The 20,856-nt window shown below is 59.1% G+C and overlaps 2 protein-coding genes across 2 annotated transcripts in view; both read left to right on the top strand.

Moving 5' to 3' along the window:
• The first annotated feature begins 6,961 nt into the window (after positions 1-6,961).
• GPR78 (G protein-coupled receptor 78) lies at positions 6,962-8,659 on the top strand. The gene is given in 3 exon segments (XM_034670982.1): positions 6,962-7,044; positions 7,046-7,276; positions 8,560-8,659. Coding segments are annotated over 3 exon segments (414 nt in total).
• A 5,871-nt stretch (positions 8,660-14,530) lies between these two features.
• Positions 14,531-20,856, top strand: part of CPZ (carboxypeptidase Z) — a 30,741-nt gene continuing 24,415 nt past the window's right edge. The window contains exons 1-2 of the mRNA XM_034672179.1: positions 14,531-14,722; positions 20,124-20,156. Coding sequence (XP_034528070.1) covers positions 14,635-14,722; positions 20,124-20,156 — 121 coding nt within the window. The 5' untranslated portion in view covers positions 14,531-14,634. The remainder of the gene's footprint in view (positions 14,723-20,123; positions 20,157-20,856) is intronic.

Here is a 20,856-nt window from a genome sequence, read left to right on the forward strand (position 1 = left end):
GCCTCCTTGGTGCTAAATGCCAGATAAACAGTCGTCAGGTGCCATAGGCCTTTCATTGGGTGGACTTTTACATTTCTATGCTAAAGGATCAGGCTTTTTTCGTGCCCACAGCCAGACGGGTGCCCACCTTCCCCCCTTTCCGGGGAGCAGCGTTCCCAGTTCCCAGCTAAGGGTGCAGAACTCAGTGTCTCTCGTTCCCTGTGTAATTTTGATCCCTGGGAGGTCGGAACAACACGTTACATTGTCTGTTTGCTGGTCTCCATATACTCTGCTTCCCCTCTCATGAATTCCTGCTCCCTGCCCTGCATTTTTCTCCCTTTAGAGCACCTGTGAGGGTTCCTCCCTGCCAGGCGGTCGAAAGGGCCGGAGCGAGGGCCGGGTTGAGCGTGTGGTGCAGGGGGCCGGGGGGCAGCGATACGGAGCACTCATAGGTGGGGTCAAGCCCCTTGGGGTCCCTTCTCTGTATGGGGGCAGCCAGCTGGGGTTCCTTCAGGAAGCAGAAAGAGGGGTTCCTAGAAGGAATTTTAGTCTAAAGTGCGATCTTCTTGGTTTGAAAATAGAGAAATGACTTGCCCCCAAAGTCAATGCAATCCAAAGGAAGCCACGCTGGGAAGGAGGAAATCACTGCTGGCCTCAGTCTTTCTATCCGTGAAATGGGACTCATGACCTTCCTTCCCTGCTGGGTCCCAGGCTGGGGCCCTGCTGTCTTCTCACTGGGCCAAGTGGGGTAGTTCGGGGGCTCCCCTGCACCCCACCAGCACAGGACCACATAGCATCACAAGGAGCCCACCACAGAACCCCCACACACCCCCACTGTGGGAATCAAGCCCAGTTCCTTACCAGGTTTAGCGCCTCTCAGTTTCCTGCACACACACTGTCCCTTTTGCTGAGAACACTCTAGTCTTCTCCTGGCTAGCCACCTGCTCACAGCTCTTGGCTTAGATGTCACTCCCTCTAAGAGCTTGGGGGACCCCTATTTCCTCCTCTCCAACCCTGGCCTCACTGTGCACGGGGGTCTGTTGGCTGCCCCTTCTGGTAGCTGGGCCTCATGGACAGGGCAGTGACGGGGCAGTGGGACAGGGGGCAGGAGCCAGCCCTTCTGTTTCCAGTGGTCCGCAGGCCACTGATGACTCCCTCTGCGTGGGGAGCCTGCCCTCCCCGCCACGTCAGCAGCAGTGCCAGCCACCCCGGGAGGTACTGGTGACCCCTCCCTGCTCTTGCCCTCAGGGCTTGGGGAGGGAACGGGCACCCACAGTTGGGAAGCACCTGTCCCACGCTTCTCTTACTTTTACCCCATTGCTCCTTTGGGGATGGAGCGTCTGAGCCGGGCTCACCTGCTCTGCCAGATGCTTGTTCCCCACAGGCAGACCCGAGGCTTCAGCCCTGGTTGCTGACGCCTCCACTGGTCATGCTCTGGGGGTTCATGACCTGTGCCCGTCTCCGTGACCTACGGGGCTGCTGCCTGGGGAGGCGCCCTGTGTCTGCTGGGAGAAGGGCTTCAGGACTTCAGGTGATGCTCAGCAGGGCTCACGACAGAAGGAACATGTGGATCCGTGATGTACGAAGTGACAGGGGTTTGAGTTCTCTTCTGGGGGTGAAGCTTTGGACACTTCAACAAGTAGAAATCCCCCAAGTCCGACCCCCAGGTGCGGAGCAGTGGCGGGGCCCTCCACGCCCCCTTGTGACCACAGGGCCCAGCGCTCGGGCCCCTCTCAGCTGTGCGGTCCGAGGCCCGTGCCCTGGCCTCTCTGGGACTCGATTTCTCCAGGGCCAAAATAAGGAAGTAAAGCCCTCTGTTGTCTGCAACCTGCATTAACGATTTTTAAAGTGATTTCTGTGGCACCTTCACCAGCTCACCGTGTGCAGGCCCTTCGGGAACAGGTGTGGGCAGAGGGAGCGTGGGCATGGGACCCTCCCCTCCCTGGATCACAGGAGGAGTGTGGAAGGAGCTGTCCGTGAGCACCCGCTGCCATCAGAAGGGGGCTGGGGGCCGGGTTGGGGGCTACCTGTGAGGCCTGAAGGCTGTGAGCTGAAGGTGGGCACTGCTCGTGCCTGGGGCAGTGTGTCACCTGCGCTCAGATCCTGGCTCGGTCCCTTCTGAGCAGTGTGGCCTGCACCTTTCTGAGCCTCGGTCCCCTCATCTATTAACTGGGGGCACAGTTCTGAATGTTTGTGTCCCCAAGATTCAGTGCGGAAACCCTCCCACCCGGTGTGATGGCCTCAGGAGGGGGGCCTTTGGGAGACGGGACCCATGAGTGCGATTAGCGCTCCTGCGACAGAGACTGCACAGCAAGGTAGAGGCTCCGCCCCCATGCCCTGAACTCCACCCAGAGGCCCCGCCTCCTGAGGCCATCAGGCCCGGTGGTAGGGTTTCCACACTGAATTTTGGGTACATGAACATTCAGACAGTTGCAGTCATGTTCCTGTTTCACAGACAAGGAGACTGAGGCTCGGAGAATCTAAGTCCACACTGCTCAGAAGGGACCGGGAGCCGGGATCTGAGCCCGGGTTCAGGCGGCTCCAAACCAGAACCCTTTCCCCCACCGACAGGAGCCAGACTTGCATCAGCCGACAATGAGTTGGGGTGTCGGCCCCACGGGAAATTTTTCTGTCCCTGTGTTTGAGGAAGGAGGAGGCTCTGGGGTCTCCTTTTGCTCTTGCTGGAGGCAGGGTGGGGTGGGGAGCCAGGGGCACCCCAAGCAGGTGGCCCTGAGTTTCAAGTGCTTCAGTGGGAAAAACCAGAAGACGGGTGTGGTGTGGTCTGATGGCTGTGGGGTCTCTGGACGAATGGAGGCGGCCCAGGTAGGCAGGGCCCTAGGCGCCTCCAGGACCTCTCCGAGACTCCCCCTTCCTCCATCTCAAGGGGTTCTTCACTCAGGGTGGGGCTCTCACCCACCGAGAGCTCTTGGCAGTGGGAGCCCAGGCTGCACAGGCCAAGACCCCAAAGGCCTCCAGGGCCGCCAGACCGAAGGACCCAAACAGCCCCTGGCGGGCTGGCCACAGCCCTTGGCTGCCATCCCACAGCCTTCGGGATAAACCTGGCTCTCACAGTTTGCCTTCGAGCTTTTCTCACGCCTGTCGCTGTCACGGTCCACACCTGAGAGCTTCCCGCCAGCCTGTCCGTATTATCCAAGTATCTCGTACTTGCCCCTTCTTGGCCTGATTCTCGTTGTCCTGACCCTGGGGAGACCCAGGCTGCATCAGGAGCCGCCTGGGGGCCTCAGGAGCCCTGGGCCTCCCTCTGCGGCAGCCTCCATCCCACTGGGGTCATGTCCAGTTTCTGGCTTGCTCCCATCTCTGTCCTGCATGCTCGGATGCCAGCTCCTTGGTGCTTCGAGACTCTCTATGCTTCACTAAGGAACTAACTAATTTGTTGATGACGATGAGCGTGGCATCGGAGATGTGCCTGTAAGGTCACCTCCTTAGCACCTGTCACCCCTCTGCAAGCCTCAGGTCTCAGATCTCGCTGGCTGGGTGCCCCCCCCCGGGGGGGGGTTGAGCCCTGTGGTCTTATCAATAGAATACCAGTTACTATCCTTATCTTCAAATCTCATTCCTGATGAAAAGTTTAAACCTCGGTAGGGTGGCACGTGGGGCCTAATCCATTTATCTTCCTATCTTAGGAGAAAAAATATTAAAATGTTAAATATTTTCCGCACGTTAAAAAGTACTCAAAAACTAGGGGCGTGGCCCTCACTAGGCCCTCCTACTCTCTCTCTCTCTCTCTCTCTCTCTCTCTACTGCATTTCCATGACAAAGCTCCGCATTAGGTCCTGAAGGTCCAGCTCCACTCAGTAATGTTTGGATGCGGCCACATTGCCCCAAATTCCTCAGTGGCTGCTGGAAGGCTGCCCGAAGCCCTTAGGAATCCCGCCCCAGCCGCTCGTGCTGGCTCCTTCTGCCGCTGCGACCACGGACACCCACAGCCACGCGCCTGGAAGACCTGGTCGGCACAGCCCCCTCGGGCTCTCCGGATTCGCACACTTACAGAGACTGTTGCTTCCGCTCCTAAGCCAGAGCCAAGTGCTCTGTCCTGCCTCCTCGTCTGAGAAAGTGGGAAGGAGTGCCCACCCCGGGGGCTGTGGTGGGAACCAAATACGGCTAAGTGAGATAAGCTCAATAACGAAATATGCTTCCTATTAAGGAAAATGCAATGCACTCAGTTAATACGCGTTCTTCTCTCTCCTCACACCTATTTCCCCTCCCTGATTGCACAGAACGAACTTCTAGTGCACGTTTGTGGAAATGAATTGGTTCACAACTGACAGAATTTCATTATGATCGATACAATTCATTTGTCTTGAAAAATCAGATCATTGGGTCACCTGGCTGGCTCAGTCAGTGGGTTGAGCATCTGACTCTTGACTTCAGCTCAGGCCATGATCTCCAGGTTGTGGGATCGAGCCCTGAGTCAGGCTCCCTGCTCAGTGGGGATCTGCTTGTCTCCCTCTCCCTTTGCACCCACTCACTCTCTCTCTCTCAAATAAATCAGTAAAATCTTTAAAAAAATAAGGTCATTATTTCCCAGAGGAGGTCGGTGCACTTGTGTTTCAGATCTTATGTTGTCCAGTCTTCTCTCTGCTCATCAAAGTGTGAGGACAAAAGCTTGTTAGTCTGCACAGGTTGTGTCCTTTCTGGCACGGTCCCTTACACAGTCCAGGCACCCAGAAATCCTTGTGGGTGAACGGATGGCTTGCCTTTTCATAACATTGGCAGGCAAAGCTTTCCTGCGCTCACATCTCGGAATGATGCTCTCATCCCCCCAAGTGACCTGTCTGGAATCTGTGTCTCCTTGGAGACGTTCAGAGGGGACAGGAGCTGCTGTCACTGGCTGGATTGGAGTCTCCCTGTGAAGCATCTGATGCCCCCGCTAATCCGGTGATCCACAGATGGGCCCTCAAGAGCCTTGGAGGGACAGGGGGAGCCCCTGGGGCCATGCTGTCATGGCCACCTTCATTGTCCCAGCTATTCCCCATGCCCTTCTGACACCTGGGGCTGTAGAGCTGGCTGCTCTCCCCAGGAAATTCAGGTGGGATGCCTTTGACATTACGGTTCTGGTTTCAGACAAGTTCTGATCTGATGAGAATTTCTCTTGGATTTGAAAGCATTTAGTGGGAGGGAGAGCAAGAGAGGAAGCCACTGCACTTGGAGGATGGAGACTGGGCTTGGAGCTGGTGTGGTGGCCTCTTTGTAGGAGGCTGTGTGGAGGGGTGACAGGACATTGGGTTGGAGCCAGAAGGACCGAGTTTGATTCCCAGAGCCCCCGGTTTCTAGTTATGTGACCTTGGAAGAGACACTTGGCTTATCTGAGTTGCCTGTCCCCAACTATAAAATGGTGTCATAATCAATAAAGGCTGACATTTCTCGGACTACTCACTGCGTGCTGGGCATAGGTTGAAGCCCTCTATGTATATTTATTAGTTTAACCCTAATTGCAAACACATTAGGCTGGTGTGACTGATAGTTATTAATATCCCTGTTACACGTAACAGAAAAGGAAACCCAAGAGGTGACTTGCCCAAGATTATGTGGCAGGGGTGATGGGACCAGTGAAGGTTGTCCACCCTATTCCCCCAGCCACCAGCATTCTCTCCAGTCCTTAGAGCACTGGCACCAGGGAGACCCCCATGAGGGTGAGCCCCCTCCCCACTAGCCACACTCTGTCCCTGGGAGTGTGCTAGGCTTGCACTCTCTTTGGGTGAGAGTGGGTGAGTGGGGCCAGGGAAGATGGGCTGAGGGGCTGCCTTCTGGTTCCTTTCATGTTGGGGCTGCCAAAAAGAGAAGGTGCGAAAAAGCTTCCTGGAACCTGGCAGCTTCCAAGTGCCTTCTCTCCATTCTTGTCCTGCCAGACGGCCATTGAAGGGATTGGAAGATTCCTACAGGTTCAAGAGCCCAGAGGGGCCAGCAGAGGGGGAGAGAGAGACACACCCCCTCTCCCGGGGGCTCCAAGAGCCACCTGGAGAGGCAGAACTCAGCTCCAAAGGGGGTTCCTTACTGCACCAAGCAGGGAAGCACGCTTCCCAGGCTCTTCCTCTTTCCTTCTTTCATCCCCTTTGCTATTCTCTCCCTTACCCTTCCTTCCCTTCCTTCTTTTCCTCTTTACTTTTCCTTCTTCCTCTCCATCCTTCCCTCATTTCTCTTCACACACAGTTTCCACTTCTTGCTGCCCTTCTTGGTTCAACAAACATAGATCAACTCCCTAGCCCTGAGCTGGGGCTGAGAAAGGGGATTGCCACCCAGGAGCCCCTGTGCTTTCTTCCTCTAGCTGCCTCCGCCCGTCCGGCACAGCTCCCTGCCCCTCAGTCTCCCACTTCCCTGCTTCCACTGGCCCCCAAACCGCTGGGTTTCCAGTTTGGTGCCAGTGCAGGGGAAGAGGAGGTGCGCTGAAAGGGGTGACACAACCGGGGAGAAGCAGACAGCTTTTTAGCATCCCAGCTGCCTGTGAGTCACTGCCAGGAGGCTTGGAATTAGGAGGTATAACCATTGTAAGGACTGCCCTGGTCTGTGGCAGAAGGGCATGGAGCTCTCTCCAGCCACTGCATGTGGTGGGAAGAAAACACAAGGGTACTGCAGAGACCTCCGTGACCCCAGCACCCCTCACCCTCCCGCCTAGATTCAGCCCGCCGAAGGCAGCTTGGCGCAGGGCGCAGGGCCCGCGAGTGCGTTCAGCACCCTGGACAGCGCCGCAGGAGGTGACCGGTGCGGCGGCGAAGAGCTCTGCCCGCCCCCTGGCCGCTCCCAGCTCCGCAGCGCAGCGCGCTTGGCCAGGCACTGGGGACCCCGTGTTTGTCACTGCTTTTCGCGCGCCTCTCCGAACCCTGATGGTCGGCTCTGGATCTCTGGGACTCCAAGAGCGCGCTCGTCCGCCGTCCCACTTTCCCCGCCTGCGCCTGGAGCGGAACCATGAGCGCGGGCCCCTGTCGCCGCTGTTCCGCGGGGCGCCCGGCCAGCCGCTAGCGCCATGGGCCCGGGAGAGGCGCTGCTGGCCATGCCGCTGCTCTCCAGCGCGCTGGTGCTGCTCTGCTGCGCCTATAGAGCCGAGCTTTGCGCGTGCCTGGGGCTCCTTCCTGGTGAAACTGTCCCTGGGCCACCTGCTGCTGGCGGCACTAGACATGCTGTTCATGCTGCCCTGGTGGCCGCCATCTGGGCGCAGCGCCTACCAGGCCGTGGGCTTCCTGGACACCTTCCTGGAGTCCAACTCAGTACTAAGCACCATGGCGCTGAGTGCAGACCAGTGGTGTGTGGGTTTCCACGCTCTGCTATGTCCACCGGGCTGGTCTAGGCGTGGGGACAGTCATTGGCCTTCACGTTCCAGGTGCTTTCCTGCTCATGGCTGCTCTGCAGTGGTGCCTTGGGTCCGGCTTGCTTCCCCTGCCAGTGGCCCGCCAAGCTCCATGCTGCTGGCTTTGCACCGCTGTTCCCCGTGCGCGGCCTCACCTGGCTCAAGATGCTGTGGGAGGCGCAGGGTCACTGCCGACGCTCCGACATCGTCACCATGCAGGTCTTGTGCTGCTCCTGGATCTGCACCCCAGCTCGTTGGCCTGCGAGTCCCCACCCAGCCCAGAAGGCTGCACCCAGATCCTGTGCTCCCTCTGGGGGCTGGCTCCTGGAGCCTGCAGGCAGCTGCATCTGCCCCAGGGGTTCCCTCCTTGTGTGGCTTCCCCTGCGGGCTGCTCCCAGGGTTTCCACAACCACTCCTTTGTACTCTCAGTGGGTCCACACACTGGAAGGGCCAGGCGCTTCTTAGGGTCCGCATTTGCCTGTGGAGTATGTGCCCACAGTGAGTGTTTGCAGAAACCGTGAGGTCTGAGGCATGGGAGAAGGGTTGCTCCCCCACCGTGGGAGGAGCCAGTCACTCCTCTTCTGGGGCAGGTGGGTGTGGATCTGAACCCTCCTTCCAGTTTCTGCCCTGCTGAGACAGTGCTCTTGCCTAATCTGGGGTTTCAGTCTTGGGGAGGGTCTGCCTGCTTCTGTCTGCTCCCGACTTGGCATGCATTTACCCATGGAATCTCCAGCTGGTGTCACTGCTGGCAGTTACCCCTCCTCCCACCTTCTCTCCCCCCATACTTGCCCCTCCCCCCAGCTCCCTACCATTCTAGTGCCTCAGGACGCAGGCCCTCTCCCTCCGCCCTCACCCTCCATGAGGATCCAGCTGTGCTCCCCTGTCTGCGGGACTGACTTAGATCCCTCTGTCCCAGGGGGAAGGAAGAGCTAGTGGGGAGGGGAGGGCAGCGGCTTAGAGGGGGAGGGGGGAAACATCCCCTCCTTCCAGCTCTCCGGCCTTCCATTATGTCACTTTTACAAACCAAACTCACCTCTTCCCATCATCTTTCCTCTCTCTCCTCCTCGGGCTTTCTGGCCTGGACATCCCCCTGGAAACTGCCCACTCCGGCTCTGCGCTCAGCTCTGCCCCCTGCCCTGGGTGCCCTGACCTCTGTCCTGTGTTCTGTCCCCCCATCGCTGCCCCGGTGACAGAACCGTCATGGCTGACAGCTGCCAGACAGATCAGCATCTTTATTGGTCCTTCGTCATCTGCTTTGCCCCATATGCTGTGACCAGGTGGGTCCTGGCCCTCAGACACCTCTCCTGGGAGCTGCTGGGAAGTGGGCTCAGCCAGGCAGACAGTCTGGCCTCTGAGGTCTCCCCGCTGGGGACCTAGAGGGAAGCTGACATCCACGGGGCCCTTCCTCCATACCTGAGGCAGCGGGGCCTCACCTCAGCTCTTGTCTGGGGCCCTGGGACAGAGACAGCACCAGCCCCACACCCTTGTAGTAAATGAGAAAGCTGCCCCTTTTCGGGGAGACTCTGGTGGGCCAGGCAGGTGTGGGGTCTGTCTGGTCTAACACCTGATTCTTGCCGATCTTAGGAAGTTTTAAAGCCAGTTAGGTGGTCTGGGATCAACCCAGGCCTGACTCAGCACCCGTGGGGGTAGATCCTGGGATCCCAGGGGGAGGGCCAGGCCAAGGCCACCATCACACTGGGTGAGTGTTCTCTTTGCTCTTCCTCCCATCCCTTCCCCTGGAGGCCCTGGCCTGGAGCTGGTAGGAGACTGGGGGAGACCGCATGTAAGGGGCCCGGTGGGTGTCATGGCTGCAGTCCTGTGATGAGGGCAGCTGGGTCTGTGTTTGTGTCTCTGGGGTTCCTGGGGTTCTCATTCCGTGGCCAGGCCCCTACTGTGGTCAGCGTCCTTGTGTGGTCCCCACACGCCATCTGGGGCCGAGGCAGAAGGACACCCTGAAGGAAGTGGCTCCTGGGAGGAGCTGATGGTCCTCAGCCTCTGGCCCAGGCTGTCTACCCAAGGGGCGGGGGGGGGGCACTGGGCACGGTGCCAGGCTCCTGGGTTTGTTGCAACAGACTTCTCCTAGAGGCTCTAGGATGCCCTGGGAGGTCGGCTTGTCTGTCCAGGCTGGCTCCTCGGGTCATTTGGTTTGTTAGGTGTGGTTGGGAGGGCATCCAGGGTTCCCACGGGTTGGGGGAGGCTTCTGGAGCGTTTGTGCCAAGTGAAGTGGGCTCTGTCCTCCCTGTGAAGCTCCTGCTGGAGCTCTTCAGAGTCATGCTCGGGTGTGAGTCACGTGGCTCTTGGCCACCTGCCCGTCTGGCACCGGGACAGGGCGGAATGTGTGCGGATCACAGGCAACGACATCGTGCTTCCTCGCACGAAACCTGGCCGGTGTCTCCTGTTCTTAGAAACTGCATGTGTGCACGTGTGTGTCATGGACAGAGCCAGCCGTGGCGTTCTCCTGTGAACCGGAAATTTGATCTGGTACAATGTCTGTGTGTGCACACGCGTGTACACACATGAGTGTGCGTGCGCCTGTGTGTGCGTATGTGCATGTGCGGGGGGCGGGTGCTGGAGTTTCAAGAGCTCCTTCACGTGACCCAGGTTCAGTATTTGCTTTTGAAATTGTAAATGAATAACGAGGGAGCCTGGATTACTCAGCCACAGTATGCAGATTGTTGCTAGCTTTTTACTTTTATGTCATACAGGTGTGCAAGGACCCACGTGTGTATATGTGAGTGTGCGTGTGCATATGCATGCACACATGTGAGCAGCCAGAAGAGCTGCAGGGCCTTAGTGCAAACATTGGCAGCCCCGTTCCCACTGTGCGCACTCGGGGGCGTAGGCCACTCACTCTCTCTTCTCTGTGACGCACATCCCCAAACCCTTAGTGGGAACTGTGGATAAGATAAAATAGAGCCTCTTGTGATTGCCACGAGCCCTCCTGACGTGGCACAGCTCATTCACTCACTCACTGTTTGCTGAGCACCTCCAGTGTGCTGGCTCTGTGCCGGGTTCCAGGTGAGTCCTGCCTTGCCGGGCTCTTGCCCCCTGCATGGACCCTGGCTGGCTCTGCCAGCAGTTCCCCCAGGTCCTGGCTTGCATCCCAACCGGCTGCTGAGAGTGGGGGTTGCTCCCTCAGCAGCCACTCTGCTCAGCACTGGGGGGAGCCGAGACAGGCTGGGGCTTCCCTCAGGCTGGCGGGGGGGGGGTAGCACTCCCAGTTACTGTCACTAAACAGGCCACGGGACAGCGTCCGGCACCTGGATGCACATCTGTTCTAGTTCACGGTTCGAAACTAGAATGACACGCAGCGTGTCATAGGTCCCCTGTAAGAGATGAATGGACACGGTTCCCTCTCCACTCCCCTTCATTACTGTTTGCTCACCTCTCCGGGCCCAGTTGTCACCTGCAGGATGGGGGTCCAGCATGTGGTAGGATGGACTCTCGGGGAGGGCCTGGCCTGTGGAATGCTGCAGAGCCCACAGTGCTGGCCCCCCACCGAGGTCCTGAGTCCCTTCCTTGCAGACACACATGCTCCTGGGGCCCATCGGAGCATTAGGGACAGTGTACAGCCTGCTGAGGACAGCTTGCCAGGTTCTTCCCAGCCCCCCGGGTGTCATTTGGCTGCTTTGGGCCGACTCTCCAATGCCTCCCCGAAGCAGGATGTATTTAAGTGCTTTTGAATTACAAAGTGCAGTTCAAAGAAAACAAATTATTTTTAGGAATAATAATAACTAGATATGTGGTCAGGAAGCAGTTAAAAAAGACACCCAGGCAGTTGGAGGAAAGCCACATTCCAGCCTTGGGCTGGCTATTGCGGTGTGAGGGAGTTCATTCACCTGGTTCACAGGAGGCACTCGAACCTAGAGCCTGGGGTCCCCCGGGGACCCCTAGTGCTTGCAAAGGAGAGCTTCGCCTCTGTTGTCTTGCATGTAACTCAGAGCCAGGCTGTGAACCCACAGGTCGAACCCTCTTTCCTTCTGGGAACTTCTCTTGGGTGGAGAAGTACACCAGCGAGCTGGGCTGGACCCTGCACTGCCACAGCCTTGCCAGGAAGCCTTAAATCCATGCGAGGAAGTATGTATATCCTGTCCCCTGGAAAACGCCACAGCTAGGAAGAGACAACGGTCATCGCAGGTGGTGACTGCTCCTCTCCCGTTCTGCCTTCCCTGAAGCTACCAGGGAATTTTCTAGAAGACCACTCAGGCACAGGTCACCTGCCTCCCAGGTGGGGGCCGCTAGTTGTGTTCATGCTGGGCATTCTAGAACGTTCTCTCACTATGTTATCTTTCATCTTGGGTTTGTGTCCTTTTTTTAATTTGAAAGATCCTTTTCATGTGCACTTCAATGTGTTGAAGTCAAATGGTGTGACTGCAAAATGGTGTCATGTCCCAAGCACTGTGTGAGTCAATAAACATTTTATTCAAAGGTCTCTCATTTCTCTCCAAAGGGAAAAGTGCTGCCTTTGCAGCAGCCCGAAGCCAGCTGTCTAACCACCAGGGAAGTGGGTCCCTGCTGGGCTTCCGAGAAGAGTGGGACTAGACTTGCCCCATGGGGGTTCAGTCCTCCGGCAAACGCCGTGCTTTCCCAGGGCACGAGCCAGTGACACGCAGCACAGCACTTGCTCTTCTGAGGGATGGGGAGGTCCCTAGCTCCCATCTGATGCCCAGAGGGTCTGAGACCCCACAGGCCAGGAACCACTCCCTACAGCACAGGGTTGGCAACTCCAGGCCCGGCTGCGCTGCGTGATGAGAATGTCTCCCCAGCTCCCAGCAGGGGCAGCGCCGAGCCGGTTCCGGAGAGCTCTCTTGATGAGTTAGACCCACTAACTTCAGGGAGGCCAGTGCTGTCCCAGAGGAAGCTTGGGGAGGGGTGGGGTCTGGGCGCTGCACCCAGGGCCTTGACCCTTCTGCTGGGCAACAAAGGGAACTATCTCCCGGCTGCAGGGTGGACCCCTCATCGTGAGCCCTGAGATGGGCAAGGGGACCTTCTCAGTGGAGGGCTCTAGGCTCACTGAAGTAACCATTGTTCAGGGTGAGCCACTGGATGAAGTGACCTGTATGGGCTGGCAGAGTCTGTGTTCTCTCCGTGACACTGTGAGGCTTTTCTGCCAGTGGCTTTTCCTGCAAGTGGCCATGTGGGTTCCACCGCCGGCTGAGCAACCGAGCTCTTGCCACTCAGGCTCTGGGGGTATCTGCTGGTTCACTGCACCCCATCCTGATGGTGCAGGTCTGGCCACGTGCTGCCCTGCCCCTCTTGGCCAATTATCCCTTGGGCGGCTGGGCAGAGCAGGGGTTGGGGGCTGGGGAGGACTTGCACCACTCTTGGCCCTGGGAAAGGGTTAACCTGCCTGGGCCTCGCCCCTGCCAAACCACTTGGCAGGGTGTCCTCCTCTCTTGGACAAGAAGACTTGGGTGAGACACAGTTCCTTCCAACTTAAGGGGAGGAAAGAGGTAGGTCCCAGGGGGATTACTAAATTCTATCTACTGGGTCCTTAAAAATAGCAATAGCTAACATGACCCTTTCTCTTTCCCAAATCTCGGATACCACTGGTTTGAAACAGTATCATTAGTTTATATACCACTCAGACAGAAAAACAAACCCACAATGAGGGTTGTAATAGGAGAAGTCCACAGAAATCTGGCCACGTATGGGCTGGAGGCCCGGTGTCCGTGAGAACCTAACCTGCCTGCGAGAGGGGACAGCAAGGAGACTCATGTGCCTCCCCCGGCCCACAGAGAGGAGGGTGAAAACCTCCCCGAGAATGTGCACCCACCAGCTGGCACTCAGGAAGGGTGGGGTCTGAATTCGCCCTCCCAGCTTAGAGCAGAGACCCCAGATGGAAAAGTCAAAGGAGCATGCCTGGGCTGGAGTAATCCCAGAGACTTCTGGAAGGACTAGCTGTGGTCTGGGTGGACAGAGGGTGGCCTGGGGCATCGGATGCCGGAAAGGGCACTAGAGTCAATGAGCTGGAGTAAGCGTCTCGTTCTCGCGACCAGGGATGGATTGACGCCCTTGTCCAACGTTTACCCCATAGCCCGCACTGTCATGACTATCCCAGACTCCAGGTTAAAGGGCTTGTCGAAAGTCTTAGGGCGGAGCGGCATCTGGCTATAGGGCTGGGCCTCCCCGCTGCCCAGGACAGTTGGTAAAGGAGTCCCATAAAGGCACATGGGTGCTGACGACCGTCTGGGCCGATGGCCTAGCAGAGGAGGGACTGGCCCCGGTGACTCTGCTGGGATGTGGACCCAAGGCCCAGGGCTGGGGCACAGCAGGGGCTGGACTGCAGCTGTGGGCTGTGACAAGGGGCTGGCAGGCAGATGTGTGCACATCTGGACGGCAGAGTCGGCACCTGCCGAGCTCCATGAAGGGAGTGCTTCAAAAGCGTTGGCTGAGTCCCAAAACAGTCCTGGTCCCGGGAAGACAGAGAGGCTCTGGGCAGACAGTGAGCTGGGGGCTCCAGGACCACACTGCCCTTACCTTGGGGCAATGGTGCTGGGCTTCCCTCCTCCCAGGCCCCTCGAATTCCTGCCCAGATAGCCGTGTGCGATGCAGCCACAGGCTGGGGAGAGTGGGCAGGTGTCCTTCCACAGCCCCCAGACGTCAGGTCTGTCTCGCCCCCCGCCCCCCCATTGCCTTTGCCCCCTCATCCAGAGGGGAGGGGTTCACCCCTACGAGACTTTATGCCACCGCTGGGTTGGCCTGTTGCCCCCTTTGATGAGCTGAGTGACAGCCTGCCACATTTCACTGAGGACCCTGGCGCCAGGCTCCGTGCATGGCTCTGCTGGAGCCTCCAGGAGGGGCTACTCCCCAGGGTGCAGACAGAGACCCCGCTCAGAGGTGAGGAGCTGCCCAAGGACATCCAGAAGCCGCTTGCCCTTCCTGGTACCTAATGATCCCACACGGACTCTTCTCCTACACCCTGGGTCCATGGGAGGGTCACTCCTTCCGCCCCTCGTGGGACAGAGGAGTGACGTGGCCCGGTTCACAGCCAGCTGGGGTCCGCACGAGGGCCAGGTGGGTCCTGGCCCCCAGACCGACCCAGTCCAGAAAAAGCGGTTTTTAGGCAGGATCAGCAGGGGGCTTGGAGGTCAGCTCCCGGGGCCTCAGGTGGGAGAAGGGTAACCGAGCCCCAGGGGGGGCGCCTAGCCCTGGGGGCGGGCCCTGGGCCGGAAGCGGGCTGCTCCACTCTGTCCCTCCCGCCCGCATCCCTCCGCGCAGTCTGGGCTGCGCTGTAACCCGACTCCGCGCTCGCGCTCGCGCTCCTGGGGGGCGGGAGCCCAGCGGCCTTCGCCCCGCGGCCCGAGTGCCACATCACTGCGCCGCCGCCCGCCCGCCTCCCGCCGCCCACCATGCTGCCCCCGCCGTCGCTGCTGCTGCTCGCCTCGCTGGCCGCCGCCGCTTCCCGGCCCGGGTGCCTGCTCGCGCGGGGGCCCGCCGGTAAGACCCACCACCCCACCCCGGGAACTTTCCCACCACCCGGCCAGCGACCCCTGGCCCGGAGCATGACCCTCCCCCAGCGTGCGCGCCTGACCTTGGACTTCATGGTCTGCTGGGAGGGGGCACTGGGTTCTCGGGGTACAGGGAGGCTGGGACCACAGGGTGGAGTGCTGCAGGCAGCTGGGGCAGCAGAGGGGCACCGTGCCTTCCCTGAGGAGTCCTCCTCCGGTAAGGGCACAGCGGGTGGGGCGCCCTGCCACTGGGGTCCCAGGGAGCGGGTGCCAAGACTTTACCTTGGACAGGACATCCAAGGTGTCCGTTCCTTCCAGGAAGGGGGCAGCCTGTGGGCGGCAGCAAACTCTTAACCCCTCCCTGCCACCTCCAGCCCTGATGTGGACAATATCTCCGGAAATGGGCTCTGAGGGCCTGGGAGGGGGCGCGGTCCCCTGGGAGGGGGCGCGGTCCCCTGGGAGGGGGCGTGGTCGCCTGGGAGGGAGTGCATGTGCCTGGAGTTCTCTGGGACAGGGAGACAGGGGTGCTCCTGCCTGTGTGGTCTCACCTGAGAGTGTGGGGTGAGGGGTGGAGGCAGGAGCCTGGAGTCCTGGGCTCTGGCCCCTCCTGGAGCAGACCTCAGTTTCCCCTCATAATCAGAGTGGGAGGTTCATCTAGTCCCCTGTCCTCGGGGTCCTTAGCAGCAGCAGACATCTCTGTCCCCAGAGGGTGGGGGGCCCCTTGGGCACAGGGTTCTGGGCATCTCTCAAGGGCCGGGGTTTGTGGATACCTGAGAATGTGCCGGCCCAGCCAAGTGCATGTACCCAGAGCAGAATGCCCCTCTCAAATGTGCTGATGCCAATCTTTCCTTCTCCCTCCCTCTCTGCCTGGGTTTTCACCCCCCCCCGACTCCGGCCCCCGCCCTCACCTCTTTCCTCCTCCCTCTTGCTGCAGAAAGGCCCAAGCAGAGTGTGTGCATGTGTGTGTGCGTGTGCACAGGTGTGCAGGCAGGATGTAGATAGAACTTGCACTGTGTCATGGATGGACCTTGCCCTGGAGCCGTGAGACCCCAGGAAATGTCTAGAATCATAGGCTTGCTGGGGGCCATGGCCCCCTCCTCCAGGAAATCCTCCCTGACCTGTCCTTTTCCCAGGGAGAAGTGCAGCCCCCTCCCCTGGGTGCAGGCACAGACCACTCCTTCCTCACCTTGAGGAATAGAGGCAGGGGGAGCTCTGGCTGAGGCCCCGTGGTGGCACTGGTGACCGTTTCTAGAAGAAATCCTTCCTCCAGTCTGATCTTCACTCCTGACAGAGGACCATGTGCGGTCCCAGTCTGAGGAAGCAGAATGGCTTTTCCAGACAGCAGGCTGGCACGGGGTGGGGACTGGGCAGTTTGCATTCAGGCTGCTCTATTTGAGGACTGTATCTGTGTCCCTCCTGTACCTGTCCTGGAGCCTCAGAGCAAGCCTGGACCCTCCCCTCCCCTCTCCTCTGCCCTTGTCCTTACCTTATTCCAGGCCTCCACGGGGAGGTTGTGGGCTGAGGCAGTGTTCATGCTTCTAGGGGCCAGGCCGGTCTGGGTTCAGATCCTGCATGCTCTTCTCCGCTGTGTAGCCTTGGGCAGATGTCCCAACCTCTCTGGCCTCATTCAGGTTTCTCATCTGTTAGAGGAGTCCTTGGCCAGGAACCAACAACCTCTCCTCTGCTGAAGAGGGAGGGAGGGAGGGAGGGAGGGAGCCTGCCAGCCCCGGGTCAGCCTGGGTCCCTCATTGAAGACGTGCTGACACCTTGTGGTCACCTAGTGTAAGGGGCACGTGCGGGCTGCCATGGAGCAGCAGCCCTTGGATGGGTGCCCTCTAAACCCAAGGATGCGGTCCCCATGCTAAGTCTACATTTTCTAGCGGTCACATGAAAGCGCTAACGAGACACAGGTCAAATTCACCTGAAGAACCAGTTTTACTTAAGCCAATGTATTGTTTCAGCGTGTTGTCATCAATATACAAACTGTGAATCAGGTATTTTACATTCTTTCTCTAGTCCTGAGTCTGAGATTAGGTGAGGACTTCCCACGTATAGCAGGTGGCAGCGTGGGCTCGCTGCCCCGAGCGCTCGGGGTGGGGGGGGTGTCATGCTGCCCGGAGCAGCCAACTCCTCTCTCAACCCCACCCCAGCCCTGAGATCCCCGAAGGCGCACACTGGGGCTTGCCTCTTGTCCTAGGTGGAGTTGTGTCCCCCCACCAAGAAATGTTGGAGTCCTAATGCCCCGTACCTGTGGCTGTGACTTTTCTGGGAAGGGGGGCTTTGTAGATACAGTCGAAGCAAGAGGAAGTCACAGCCGCTCCGGGTGGGCCCTATATCCGATGACAGGTGTCCTTAGGAGAGGAACAAATTGGGACACAGACCCACCAGGGAGGACACATGATGATGGGGTGCAGCCACAAGCCTGGGGTTTTCGGGAGCCCAGAGGCTGGGAAAGGCGGGGAGGACCCTCCCTCAGATCCCGCGGGAGGGCGCGGCCTGCCAGACCCTGATTTCCGGCTGCCGGCCCCCTGCCGCGCTGGACGTGCAGTGTCTGCTTACCAGCCCGTGGTGCGTTGTGAGAGCAGAGCCCCAGAAAGCACGTCCACCCAGCCGTCTGGCTGGCTCCTGGTGGCCACGTCAGCAGGTGCCGTCCCCTCGTCCATCCCACAAGCATGGAGGTCATGATGGGCAGCCCCTCCTTCTGCCCTTGTGGCCCGAGCTACTGTCTGTGGAGCCCTTACTGGGCTCAGGTGTTACCTCATTGGCCCCCCTCCCCCACAACAATGGGCTCTATTGTCACCCCCTTGCGCAGAAGAGGAAACTGAGCCCCCAACTTCAGTTTCTTCATCTGCAGATCAAAGCCACTCAAAACCAGGAGGGATCCCTTCACATCCACTCAAATCCAGCCCCTTGTGTGGCATCTGCTAGCTTTGTGGGGGCAGATGCGGGGGTCACTGGTCCACTCCTGGTTTCCTTGCTGTGTGTTTTCCTGAGGCCGCAGGGGACCCGGGCCACGGAGAGTCCTTCTGCTCCCTGGACATGCCAACGTCTGAGCAAGTCTGTAGCTTGGCACAGACACACGGCAGGTGCGCTCCGGGCACATGGACGCCGGTACAGGCAGAGGAGCCAGGGGCCCTGGGTCTGGCCGTCGGTGAGGCTCGGGCTCCTGAACAGACCTCCGAGTCACGGCATCGGCCCCTGTGCGAGCTCGCATGGGCTGTAGCAGGGAGTCGACCGAGCGTGCATCGGGGGGTCGAGCAGCCCGCATCGGGCACAGGTGCTCGTGCACAGGGCCCTGCATGGATCTGATGCTTTTACCTGTTCTCCTGGCATGAACTCGGTGCCTTTAGCTGCAAAGACAGCCAGATAACAGCAGTGTTCCAGGCTGGGTCCTGGGTCAGTTTCCTCTTCTTTTTCCCAAGTATCGTTTCAGCCTGTCACACCTCTCATCCTGCAGGGGACGGTGGGCACGGGTTAGGGAACATGTTAGACCATAAAGACTTTGGAGTGTTGGGCAGAGTGCCCAGAAATGCCCTCCCCTGTGTCTGAGGGGAGGGAACAGGTGGCTTTCCCTGCCTGGGGTCCTCCAGCTCACTCGCCGCCAGTGAGCTTGTCTCAGTGCGCATCACCAGCCATCTGAGGTGGGCACAGGTGGGCACGCTGCAGCCCTCTGCTACGTTAGAGCCGCCAAATTTAGGAAAATTATTTAGGACAATTATTTTGGGATAATTATTCTCTTGTCTGTTGCTTTTCCCAAGTGGTGCCAGCCACCTAGGACAGCCCAAAACCTGTGGCTCGTTGTCGCAGGGGTGTTATAAAACAGTAACAGCAACGGAGCTATTATTTATGGATCTTCTATCCTGGGCCACGTCCTGTGCCGGGCATTGAATGTGGGTCGTCCTGTAGACCCTTCATGTTATTCCCACCACGTGATTATGGAAAACCCCACGTACAATGGGGAAACAGAGGTGCAAAAGAGCAACTCCAGGGTCTCCCTGCCATGACCACGGGCTGTCTAGGTCCAGTGCTAGGCATCCTCCCTGCCTGCTGCTGCCCCCTGGCTCGCACTGGGCTCCCTCACCGTATTATTCGGACGAGGAGGGAGAGCGAGTCCCAGGGCGGCAGGCGCGTTCCCGCGGAGCGTCTGTGCACAGCCAAGTGTTCGCCTGGATCCCTCGTTCGCCAGTTTTGAGAGCGGAAACCAGGCGGCGAGACGGTGCCTGTAGTCCCCACCCCGTGAGGGCACTGGGAGCTGGCCTGCTGCGGGGTCGGGGGCTGTGATTGCCTGGTCCACAGAGGGCAAACCCTGTGCAGAGGGTCCTGAAAGGGGGAGCTGCCAGGCCAGCCCTGCAGGACCAGAGCCCACGTTCCAGCTGCTCCCACTCTGGGGGCTCGTGTTTGTTCCCTCAGGCAAGTTCTCACAGCGCCCAGATCTTATGGTGCATTGCTAGACGGGCTCCCACCCTTCCCAGACTCGCGGTCTGCCCAGCGTTTTGTGTGAGGTGACAGGATTAGAACACGGGCTTTGCCCTCTGTTTCAGCCTTCTTCAGGCCCCCCCTGCACCCCCTTCCCCCCTGTTTCCCACTCTTTCTGCCACCCAGCCTGCCCTGTCGTCCCGGGACTCCTGCCGGGCGGGCTCTAAATCTCATGCTGATTTCCCTCCCTCGGAGGCAGCCCCTCCCTCTTGGCTCCCAGAGCACCGGGGCCTTCTGAGCGGGGGCTCGCGGGTGCGGGTATGATTAAGGCTGGTTTTACTGTCTTTCCCGGGGCTCTCACTGTTGGGTCTACCTGCTGGGCCTCGAGGAGGGCCCTGGGAGCCCATGGTTGAAAGGATAGTTTTGCATGTGGGTCCTACTCTCCCCAGTTCAGGAGACAGTGGAACGAAGCTCTTGCAGAGTGTTCTGGGGGGTTGGGGGAAGCCAGCGCCCATCTAACTCCGGGGGACTTCGAATAAGGTGGGGTCAGAGTTACTGGTGGGGGTGGGGCGAGAATGGCTCTTAGATGTTAGCGAATTTTGCCGGAACTGGTTGTTCAACTGCTGGAATCTTGGAACGGGCCCCTGCGGGGTGTTTATCCATGGTGATTGGCAAACGAGCCTGGGCGGCCCTGGAGGGACGCGTAACACCCACATCGCGCCCTGGCTGTCTTTCCTTAGGCAAGTCAGGGCACCTCTCCGGGACCGCGGCTCCTCCCCTGCGGAGCGGGGAGAAGGGCTCCATCATCACCGCAGGGCTGGGGTGCAGCCCCATGAGACGGAGCTCGAGGGGTGTTAGAACAGGGCCGGGTGCGTGGCCGGCTGCCCTCGGAAGCAGCGTCGCCCATGTGCGTTCTTGCGATGACGGGATGACCAGGGCCCACGCCCCTAACAGCGCTGTCCTTTCTCTTCTAGGTGAATGCCACAGGCCATGGGCTGCAGACAGTGGTACGAAGCATGGACTTCCCTCATTTTCGCTTTGTAGGAGCAGTGCAGCCCCTCCACGCTGTCGAGGCCTTTAGAGAGCTGAACCCACAGTTCCCCAGGGGCTGACTAGTAACAAGGGCCAATACTCAAATCCAAGCCCCTTCTTAAACAGCTGGAAATTAGACAAAACAAAAGAGGAAGGACCCTCTCTCCGTGCAGCCATGCTTCCCACCCCTGGTTCTGTCCCAGAAGTGCTCCTTGCAATCACCCTTGCTCCCCTCGCCCCCCGGCTGGTTGGGGTCCGACGTGGCCGTGTGTACACGGCGTGTCCGCTTTTTATCTTGTGAGCTCCCTGAGTGTCGGCTCCGTGCGGCAGCTGCCAGGCAAACCCCCTTCCCTGTGTGGACCCCGACCTTCCCCCGGGGAGCATGAGGAAGGGAAAGCTGACCTCGGGGGACGGGCTTGAAGATCAGGCAGGCAGCTACTGCTACTCAAGTCCGCTCCTGCCAGATTTGGGCGTCTGGTGTGTTCCAAGGGAAGGGACTGGACTTTTTTGAAAAATAGGGAATATTTTCAATGCAAAAGTCAATAACATATCTAAAACGTTTAGAGCAGAGAAACGCTGAGCAGGAATCACCCCATCCGTTTAAACTTTGAAAAGTGGCAAAATCTTGTCACTTGTCCCATAAGCTGCCACATGTGGCAGGTGCACCTGAGGTCA

The sequence above is a fragment of the Ailuropoda melanoleuca genome, chromosome 11 (genome assembly GCF_002007445.2).
Source record: "Ailuropoda melanoleuca isolate Jingjing chromosome 11, ASM200744v2, whole genome shotgun sequence".
Classification (NCBI taxonomy): Eukaryota; Metazoa; Chordata; class Mammalia; order Carnivora; family Ursidae; genus Ailuropoda; species Ailuropoda melanoleuca.